The sequence below is a fragment of the Esox lucius genome, chromosome 2 (assembly GCF_011004845.1).
Source record: "Esox lucius isolate fEsoLuc1 chromosome 2, fEsoLuc1.pri, whole genome shotgun sequence".
Classification (NCBI taxonomy): domain Eukaryota; kingdom Metazoa; phylum Chordata; class Actinopteri; order Esociformes; family Esocidae; genus Esox; species Esox lucius.
Window position 1 is genome coordinate 32,342,643 of NC_047570.1, and position 11,237 is coordinate 32,353,879.

General features: G+C 43.8%; 1 protein-coding gene across 8 annotated transcripts in view; it reads left to right on the forward strand.

Annotated features, from left to right (window-relative positions):
• Nucleotides 1-10,812, forward strand: part of csnk1g1 (casein kinase 1, gamma 1) — a 32,065-nt gene extending 21,253 nt beyond the window's left edge. For 3 of the 8 annotated variants that reach the window (XM_010875537.5, XM_010875554.5, XM_020055343.3), the window contains one exon: nt 5,759-10,811. In XM_010875537.5, the coding sequence (XP_010873839.1) occupies nt 5,759-5,813 (55 nt within the window). In that variant the 3' untranslated portion in view covers nt 5,814-10,811. Of the gene's footprint in view, nt 1-2,802; nt 2,827-5,758 lie in introns of all 8 variants that reach the window. The other 5 variants (XM_010875529.5, XM_020055324.3, XM_010875546.5 and 2 more) reach the window with 3 other exon arrangements.
• The last annotated feature ends 425 nt before the right edge of the window (nt 10,813-11,237 follow it).

Sequence of the window (11,237 nt, forward strand, 5' to 3'; positions counted from 1 at the left end):
GCAACTGCAGACATTTTAGCCTACTGTCAACTTTGTTCCTCTGGCCTGGGTAAAGAAAGTGTCAAAGCCTTTTTGTAACCCATTTATTTGTGGGGAAAATATGAATGGTGGAAAATGTGGTTTATATTGGAACTTTTTTTAAATCCAGAATCATTGACTACAATGAATCAAACTATAATAATAATCTTCCCAATGGCTGTTTTTGTTTATTTATTTTTCTAGCTGTGTGTCCTGCTCAAGCATCATATATGTTGTTATTTTTTATTCTTTGCAGTCTCATGTCACCAGCTAAAGACTTCCACCATTCCCAACAAAAAGGTTTATTATACAAACAATTATTGTTTGCCCTTGTTTTGAACAGAGACAAATGAATAACCAATGATTGCTACATCAACCTACTAATCCACTTCCTGGAACCCAGAGCTGATTCCCTATTCCCTTCTCACTTTCTCTCTCTCTCTCTCTCTCTCTTTCAGCACTTTGCCCCTGCATATGCAATGCCTTCGGAAAGTATTCAGACGCGTTCTCTCTATATTTTGTTGTTATAGACTTAATTTGTAATGGGTTGTCTTTTATTGCCATCAGTCTAAACACAATACCCCATTATGACAGAGAATTCATTTTCAGAAGTATGTACCAGTTTATTTAAATTCTAAAAATGATATCATGTACATAAGTATGTACGTATATCATGTACGTAAGTATTCAGATACATGTAGATTTGACCGCAGCATCAAGTCTTTATGCATATGCCTACCAGCTTTGCACCCCTAGATTTGGACAGTCCCCCCCCCCCCCATTCTTTCTTGTGGATCCTCTCAAGCTCTGTCAGAAGAGCTTAGTCTGAAAGCCTTTGCACTCTGGATCAAGTTTTCTTCAAGGACATCTGTATTTTGCTCAGTTCTCTTTATCCCATCCCTCTATCTTGACCAGTCTCCAGGCGTCTGCTGCTGAGAAGCATCCCCATACCTTGATGCTTCCACCACCAAGCTTTACCATTGGTATGGTGTTAGATAAGTGATGAGTGTTACTTTGTTTTCTTCAGATGCTAGGCACTCAGGCCTAATCATTTAATTTTAGTGTCACTAGACCTGATAATCATTTTCCTGATGCTCTGAGGTCTTCAGATAGCATATGCATTGTCTTAAGGACTTCTGTCTAACCACTCCACCATAAAGGCGTGCTGCAAATGGTGGTTCTTCTGACAGGGGGTCATTGGGTTTTTAGTCGCCTCCCTGACCAAGGACTTTCTTGTCCTGTTACTTACTTTGGACAGACAGACCGCTCTAGGAAGAGTCTTGGTGGTTCCAGACTTCATCCATTTCACCGTAATTGAGCCCATTGTCCTACTGGGAACTTTCAATGCATTTTCCATCCCCTTCCCCATATCTATTCCTCAATACAATTCAATCTCAGCAGTATAAGGAGTTTTGTGAAGGGTGGGACCTTGTGTGGTTCTTGGTGTATAGGAGTTCATGTGATGTGTGGGACCTAAAATGTGCATGCATTGCTAAATCATGTCCAATCAATTGAATTTGTCACAGTTGGACTCCAGTCAAGTTCTAGAGGCACCTCAAGGGTGATCAAAGTACCTAAGATGCCTCTGTGCTCCATATGGAGTGTCATGGCTAAGGGTCTGAATACATATATGTACGTAGGAGTTTTTTTTTTCTCCTCTCAATAAATGGGCACATGTTTGTAAAACGTGTTTTCGCTTTGTCACCACAGGGTACTGTGTGTAGATTGCTGGCAAAATATACATTGTATCAAATATAAGTGAAGTCTATATAAGACAACAAATGGAGAAAGTGAAGGGGTCCGAATACTTTCAGAAGCCACTGTAGGTCTATCCCTGCATTGTCCATTTTGTGTCTCTGTTGCTTCCTGGTTGTTTTTTTTCCAAGTTTGTGTCAGCTGGTCTCTTACAATCCATTGTCCTGGTAAGGTTGGGACTCTTCTTTATCCCCCACCAGTTGTCTTCTCACCACTCCTAGGGTTAGTACAGCAAGAGCAGAGTACTAGAAAACTCAGTACTGCAGCATGCATATCAAAACTCAGTTTCCATCACGTAATAGAATCTATGGTAGCATTACCACAAAATGACATGAAGGCCTACTAGTCTGTCTTTAAGAATGATATTGCTGTACCGTACCAAACACAGTGAATGCTACCACAGCATGCTTAAGTTTCTTTGATAAAGTCGTGTCCACCATTGTCCATTTCGATTGTCCTCCAACTCACATGATTCCTTGTGGCGTGTGTCCCTGTTAGTCCTAGATCCTTGCCCTGGGACTGTGCTCACGTTCCCTTTTGACGTTTAAAACTCGTCTAATCATCAAGCCTGCTTCTCCCTTCGCGTTCGTCGCACTGAATTCCCGGGCCCCAGCTAATGACGTTAAATGTATGTGACAACAGGGTTTCCATGGCAATGTGGCGTAAAGATCTATTTTTCGCCCGTTGTTTTTCTCTTTCCCGCCCTCCTCCGGCTCTCTGGTAATTCTTTCTATGTCCCCAGCGAGAAAGGATTTTGGAAGTCTCGCTCGTGGTTTTGAGCTTCAGTGATATATGTTGGAGTAGTCTGAAATGAAAATGACACTTGGTTGTGTGGTTTTCTTAGAACTCACTAGAACTAGGTGCAGTTAGATCTAGAACCAAAGAATGGAAGCCCCCTATAATATGTTTTATGTTGTGTGTGTGTGTCTGTGTGTGTGTGTGTGGCATGAAGTCTGTCCCATTGTCTTCTGTGCTTCACTGTATTAATCTGTCTTTTCTCTCTATACTCTTTTTCTTTCTTCTCTGTAGCTGCGTGAAAATGCTCAACCTGTGGTGAGTCCCTCTCTCCTAGTCCACATCATCCCCATGGGACAGGACAGGGAGTGGACCGGCATGGGATGCTGGGCCCAGGGGAGTCCACTAGTGTAGCTGACCAGGGGAGTTCACTAGCGTAGCTGACCAGGGGGGTCCACTAGCGTAGCTGACCAGGGGGGTCCACTAGCGTAGCTGACCAGGGGGGTCCACTAGCGTAGCTGACCAGGGGGGTCCACTAGCGTAGCTGACCAGGGGGGTCCACTAGCGTAGCTGACCAGGGGGGTTTGCTAGGGTCGTTCACTAGCACACACCGCTGACAGTGAGGCTGCTCTTACATGGATATAAGTGGTTTAAAATACACTGCTCAAAAAAATTAAGGGAACACGTAATCATCACAGTACTACACCAAGTCACTAACTTCAGGGATATCAATCTGTCCAGTTAGGAAGCATTAGCGATCGTGAATCAATGTCACCTGTTTTGGTGCAAATGAAAGCACCAACAGTTGCCCTGGAGAGACATCACTAAGACAACTCCCAAAAAGGGAATGGTTTTGCAGGTGGTGGCCACAGAAAATTGTTCTTTTCTTATCCTTCCTGACTGATTCTTCTCTAGTTTTGCTAGTGTCCTTATTATTGGTAGCATGAGGCGGTACCTGCAGCCCCTTCAGGTTGCACAGGTAGTCCAGCTCCTCCAGGATGGCACATCCATACGTGCCGTCACATGAAGGTTTGCAGTGTCTCCCAGTACAGTCTCAAGAGCATGGATGAGCTACCAGATGATGGGCTGTGACAAGATTGTAGAAGGGCATCAACCCAGCAGCAGGACCAGTATCTGCTCATTTGTGTGAGGAGGAACAGTAGGAGCACTGCTAGAGCCCTACAAAATGACCTCCAGCGGACTACTGGTGTGCATGTTTCTGACCAAACTGTCAAAAACCGACTCCATGAGGGTGGCTTGAGGGGCATGAGGGCTCACAGCCCAGCTCTGTGCAGCTCGATTGGCATTCGCCAGAAAACACCACAATTGGCAGATCCGCCATTGGTGCCCCGTTCTCTTCACAGATGAGAGCAGATTCACACTGAGCACACGTGACAGATGTGAAAGAGTCTGGAGATGCTGTGGTGAACGTTATGCTGCCTGCAACATCATCCAGCATGACCAGTTTGGCGGTGGGTCAGTGATGGTCTGGGGAGGCATATCCTTGGAGGGTGGAGGTCGCACAGACCTCCACGTTCTAGCCAACGGTACCCTGTCTGCTGTTAGGTATCGAAATGAAATCCTCCGTCCCATCGTCAGACCTAATGCTGGTGCAGTGGGCCCTGGGTTCCTCCTGGTGCAGGACAATGTCCGGCCTATTGTGACCAGAGTGTGTAGGCAGTTCCTGGGTGACGAAGGCATTGATACCATTGACTGGCCCTCATTTCCCCCAGACCTGAATCAATTTGAGAACCTCTGCAACGTTATGTATCGGTCCATCTGACGCTGCCAAGTAGCACCACAGACTGTCCAGGAGTTCACTGATGCCCTGATCCAGGTCTGGGAGGAGATCCCCCTGGACACCATCTGCCATCTCATCAGGAGCATGTCCAGACATTGTGGGGAGTGCATACAGGCATGTGGGGCCATACACACTACTGAGTCTCATTATGAGTTGCCGTAATGAAATTCACAGTTGGAACATCCTGTGATTTCAGTTGTTTACTTTGATTTTTGATGCGAGTTTGAATCCAGCCCTCAATCGCTTGATGGTTTTGGTTTACATTGACCGTTATGTCATTTTGTTCTTAACAAATTGTACAACATACAGTAAATATTTAGTCAATCGAGGCCTGATTTATGATTTAAGTGTTCCCTTAATTTATCTTGAGCTGTGTAGTTGACATTACCACTACTGTTTTAGGTTTGTGTGGGTTACAAACGCCTTCTCAGACACTATCCTCACTGATAATGCAGTTTATCTGTATGATAGAGATTACATCCATCTGGTAATCATATTGATTTTAATATGTGCTATTGGCTACTTCCATTTGAGAACATGTTTGTTCTGAAATTTGATTAAAATCAATGATTTTGGGGGAAGAACTTTAGGGAAAAAAAAAAAAATCTGAAATGGTTTATTCAACACGGAAGCGTCTTTAAATATTTACCTCTACCTAGCAAGGCAACTGAGCACCATTTTCCCATCTCAAAACCGTGCTTTATAAAAAGAAGTAATGTTTTTTTTATTAGTAGTCAGCCATTGTCTTCTGTGTTGGCCTGTGACTGTCTGCTTGTAATAGTGACAGTCCTTTTCTTAGGCTCACTGTGTCCTGTGCTATATGTCCCCACCACTGTTGTTAATCACTTGTCCTTTGACCTCAGACACCCTCTCAGTTCTTCCCAGGGTTAGTCTCTTCATGTTAACTCTACTCCTTTTAGATGTGGTTCTTTATTTCTTCTGAAGCCCAGAGTCAGCCTCTTCATGTCGACACCACCCTTCTAGATGTTGTGATGTTGGTTAGAAGGGACAGATCTAAAAAAAACAACGACCCCACCATGACACCCTTCCACTTGTGTTCTTGTAACCTGGCTTCAGGTCTGTCTGAGCTTCAGCCAAGTCATCTGACTAGTGCCGCAGGTTTCAGGGTTTCTTCCATGAATGACAGGACAAGGCTGGTCTCCTGACTTGGCTGATCTGCATGGCACCAGGCCATTGTTTCAAACCCCTCAGGCCAGTTGAAGCTCTGAACACTGCCATTCATTCTATTAACATTAAATTCAGCTAGGGCAGGTTTACACTCTTGTTATCTTACTCTAACAGCCCACCAGAGTAGCCAGGGCCCATTTTAAACTTGGGGTAGTCCATCAGTGCTTTATTCCATTGTTCATGGAGTTTGTTGCCTTCAAAACCCGGCCCGGTCAGTTATAGATGTCAACCTATTTCTAACCAGTCTGTCCGTGTCCACAGGTGCTGCTGCTTCTTCAAGCGAAAACGAAAGAAGAACACTCCGCGGCAAAAATGATCAGTGCCACAGCTGGATGGTTCAGAAGTCTGGCTCAGATCTGGTTGACAAAATAAAGTCCCATTTCAGACCAACCAAGATGACCTGGGGAGAGTGTTGAGTTGTGACATGTACACCCCTCAACCACCCACCCCAACCACCCTGTCGCCCCACTACTAAAACACCCTCCTACAAGTGTGGCTATCTCTCCATGGGATTTCCTTTAGATGTTTTTCTTTTTCCTCCCTGATGTTTGGGAATATTTGGCGGGCCCTGTTTTAGCTGGGTTTGGGATCTTCCGTTTAGGGATTTAGCAGAGACTGAGAGACGGTGGCGTCATTTGCACTTTTTGGTTTCTGCCCTCTTATCGATAGTTGTTTTTAATGGTGGCGTGCCCCCGCCCCCCCCCCCACACACACCTCACAGTTTTCCCTGTGAACAAGTCTTGTCCATGTTTTTCCAACTGATTAGAAGTGAGCACAGTTCTTTTGTCATTCCTCAAATGTGACTGAATGTACACCCTGTCCCTGAAGCAGCATTAGAAACAACGGTTAACTCCATGTTTCCGCCCTGTGTGTGTTGGCCCTTGGATTAATTTCACTCTCTGCAAGAACAACGTGACCTGTGGCCGCTGCAACCTCCCCCAAAGGGACCTGAGACTGCATCGTGTGGGGAGTAGTCCTGAAACTATGGAGTATGGAGCCGTGCAATGTCTTCTGTGTTGTCTGACAGATTATATACAAGCTGCTTATTTTAAAGCACTCCAATGCTGCAGCCAGTCTCTTCAGTACGCTGCTCCTCAAGTCTCTTCAGTACGCTGCTCCTCAAGTCTCTTCAGTACGCTGCTCCTCAAGTCTCCTGTGCTTATTTGGTCCCTTTGAAATTCGCGATCAGTTTACGGTTGACACTTGTCGATGGCATGAATGATGAACAAAACCGATTTAATTCCGCCTCTCAGCCTCCTGCTCTTTCATTAACCCCCACACACACACACACACACACACACTGAATGTACGTGAGGAGAGAGTGTGTGTGTGTGTGTGTGTGGGGGAATTTAGAAGATTGTTCAAGTTTTGGGACAGAAAAGCTTTTTGGCTACTGATTACATATAAATGATGGACCGTTACCAGTTGGAACTGCTATGCCTCTATAAAAGGTTTGGACTTCAGTGTAACAATGTCCGCATGGTATCAAACTCTTAGGCTTTCCTCTACACTGCACGCTTAGGAGAGAAGCAAGCAAGACTGTCCTGAGTGCCGTCTTTAATTCTGAGCACTGGACACCGACACTGCTTACCGCTTCTGTCCTAACGCCTTAACCAAACCGCCACCCAGCAGAACCAAGAAAGGGCGCCGGGCTGCCGGGCTTGAACTATACTGACGTGACATCTATGGTCCCTCGTTGATGATGTAACACCAGCCAATGTGGCGTTTGCTTACCCACTGGACGGATCAATGGAGTAGGTTCTGCCGGTGGTTCCCGAGATCATGTCAGCTACTGTATCCAGGTGGAACTGTCAAGGTTCCTTCAATAGATTGCTGTGTTATTTCCAGAACCGGTGTGCGGAATTGAGTGCCGTGTCAGCTTTGTACATTCGATCTCGATCTGCGACGTGTGTAATCTTGCAGCGCCATGCATAAGCCTCTGGTCTCATGGAATTGACGTTCACTGTCGTTGAGTGGATGACCTCTCGCGTTCTCTTGCCGTCTTTCTCCTGTGTATTTGCCCTGCGCTGCGAAGCATCGTCTGTAACCACTAATGATAACGATGAATGATCCCAAATTCCAGGTCCCAAAATGTCCCAAATGAAATCCTGGGATTGCCTCAAGGATATTGAAAAGTACCTAGTGAAAATCTGTGTATACTGTAATTTTGTTTAATATTACTGTTTTTTTTTTTCTTTGTTGAAAGTGTCATAGAGGATTGCCTTGAACTAACAGACTTTATGTTGACAGTCACTTTGCCTGTCCTCTTAATGCCTTTCCATAGCATTAATTCCATTGGAGTGACATTCAAGTTTTATGTAATTATGTTCATTTTTTTAATATATAGCTAATGTGAATTTCAAATGTGAGTGCATTTATTTTTCTGTTCCAAATGGCTATGAATCGTGGGAGAAGGACGGGGGGGGGGCGAAAGCTAGACTTTTGACTGCACTACATTTGTGGACCCACTGTTGTTGACCGGAGAGGATCTGCCTTCTCCGTACTTCTGTGATTGCTGTACTTCACTGTCATCCGTTGTAGCGGCCTTACCTGGCAGGTCTGTCCTGACCTATACTTAACCCTGTGTAGGTCTGTTCCTTGTTCAGCCCGTCTCCCCTGTGCCATGAGATGTCCACGCAGACGTGCGCACGCCGGACGTAAATGAATGAAGTGACGTGTCGCCTCCTGGCGGGGTGTCTGACGCGGATGTCACATTGACCGGGGTCATGTTCAGTGGGGCACGTCGTAGCGAAATGTTTTTTTTTTGCAACTGACGGACAGCTGCGTTATTGTACAAGTTCAGGTAGCACTGCTGAGCGTGACCCAGGCTGGCCGTTCCAGATGGAGGCATAATGCCTGAGAGAACGCCAACCGGCTCAACTGACCTCTAGGAGGAAGCGTGCTTGCTGCGCATCATGATATTGTAGTGTCTTTTTTTTTTTTTTCTTCTCTTTCTCCCATTGTGACTTAAGCTAGTTCCTATGGGGTCTAAGTTATTGTGTTGAGAGTACTTGAATATGATAAATCTAATGAAAAGGTTTATGTTGACCGTTTCTAGAGCAGTATGTTGTTGTCGTGTGTGTCCCCCCCCGCCCCCATCCCCAGAGATGGCTTTGAGGTGATGATGGTGAGAAGGCTTTTTGAATGACTGGTTTTCCTCAGTGATGCACCATTAGTGCCTCTTGTCTGGGTGTTCAAGAGCAGGGTTTGGTGTCGCTGTGTAGCCTGTTTCCATTATATGTCTGTGGGTGACTGGTTTAGCATAGAGTAGGATTGGCACCCAGTCATTCGAGGACATCAGTCACTGCTGAACAAAGGTTGATTTCAGAAAGTTTGCCAGCAGAATGTCTCCACCTGCTGGGTGTAGTGTTCTCTGGCAGACTTATCAAACCAGTGTTGCTCAGTATGTTGTTGGGACGTAGGGGGTCCCCCAGACTGACTGTACATTTTTGTTCCAGCCCAGCGCTAACATTCAGCCAATCACCAAATCCCTAAATAGCTGAAAAATGAATTTTGTGTTAATGCTCGACTTTAACAGAAATGTTTCTTCCAGGGACGTATTAAGAAACACTTTTCGTTTACCTATATTAGCCATCAGTTATACTGCAATGTACCGGTTCCCTTTGAACGTGTAAAGTATTGTTAAATGTAGTGAGATGGACATCTAGAGAATGGCTTCCTTATGTTGTTAATGCCATTCTAATGACTACTATCCAACACCGCCTTCACCTGTGCCAGGGAAATGGAAACTAGAAATCTGATTAAATATCTGCTTGTGCCCCACTGTCCTTTGGGGCTTTTTTTTTTTTTTTTACGCACACCTGTAATGTTTAAAGAGAATACAAGGACTGTTGAGGTTTGGAACAAGCAAATTAACTGTTAATGTTTGGAACTAGCAAATTAAAGTATTGTGTTCTTGATGTGGCTTAGACTAATTACATAATTTGAAGGGTAATTATTGAAACATTAGTCAATTCATTTCTGTCTTTTATTTCACATCTACCAAACGTTTTTCAATTTCAGTTGACCAATTTTAGTTTGGAGTGGAATGTCACTTGTATACTTTGATCATTCTGTATCCAGCCTGATTTCCAACTTTCAAAAGTGGTAAAATTCTGGCATTGAATCACATGTTCCTTCCTGCAATTCGGCAATAACAGATGATAAACAGGAATAATGCAAATTGAAATGTACATTCTAGTTTCCGCAAAACTTGCCTATCCACAGCCTGACTAGAAGGATCAATATTTGCTGTAGTGTGTATTTGCATGGCTTTTCTGGAGAAGATGGCTGTCTATTTAATGGAAGGGCTATCCTTAGTGGCTGTATGGGACATGAAGCCAAGCAACCATACAAAGTTATTCTGTCTAGCCATAATAGAGCTGTACAACGGCCTAATACATACTTTTTTTGTTGGAGTCATCACCAGAGCACATTCCAATATTATTTCTTGTCATTCCTAATACAGTACTACTACACCTTCCTGTCAGTCAGAGGGTATTGCTTTCAATTGACTTAGTGTCTTGTTATTCACAATTTCTTTCCTGCATGTGTCAAAATAGCGTTTATATCCTTATAGCAGCAGAGAAAGGAATTGAGAGAAATGACAGTTTTTTTTCTTTTTGTGGGGAGGGGGTTCTCTGGCACTTTCTGTAACTGTGCTGTCTCGGTTTTTTGGGGAGGAGGGTTGACTGTACATTATATCTGGGAGAGAAGTCGGGTGTGACACATGATTGCAATATTGTGATGACTATTTGAAATTGTAAATTGTACAGAGTTCACCATTATAGTTCAGTTTTTTCGGGGGGTCAGTTGGATTCTGGAAAAAAGAAAAAAAGTAAGAAACAAAAGTCACTCTGGTTTTTCTTTCAAACTGTGGAAAACAGAATTGTACAGTACCACGAGAGTTTATCCCAGCCCCTTCCCCACCACACTCTGGCTCTGGCAGTTGATTACAAGTTTAATCTTACAGCTGTATTATGAATATTATTGTGTTGAAATATGAATGTTACTTCTAAAATGTATTTGAATGGTTTAACATAGTTAAGGGCTTCATAAATGAAGGACCCATCCCCCATTTTTTTTCTTGCTTTTATTCTTTTACTTTTTAAGTTGCAGAAAGATAAAGGTCCTTAATCTTTTTATCTGAAATGCCTATTTTCCTGAGGATTAATGTGAGTCGTGTCACATGTAACCTTACAAATTCACTTTTTATTCCCTCCACACTTTAAAGGGAAACTCGAGTTTGCACCCTTTTTTATGTAAAACAAATTAAAAAAAAAAAAATCTCTCTTAACCTTTCTTTTGAGTATGTCTGCTTTTGTTGCATCACAGTACATTCTAATGGGCCATAGTGGTATTTATGGCAGGGCATATCCAGTCTCTCCACAGTTCCCACCAGAATAATTAGCACCCTTGATGAGCAAAAAAGACTGGGGTTAGGGTTATGATGAATGCCCCTTCATTTAGTACTTCTTGGGCACACACCAGAGGTGGGTTTGGTGTGAAAAGAGATGACCATGAACACAACCTATTCCTCACTGTGAAGTGTGCATGCATGTTCGTGAGATGTGGGGCTATCGGGCTTCCCAAAGCCAATGGAAACCTTTTACAATACATGTCTTCATAGACTGTAAAGTATCAGTAGATTTTAGGCTAAACCTGGGTCAACATTGGATCTTCCAGCAGGACAATAATCCAGAACATTCCCCTGGATCTATATAAAAATGACTAAAGAATC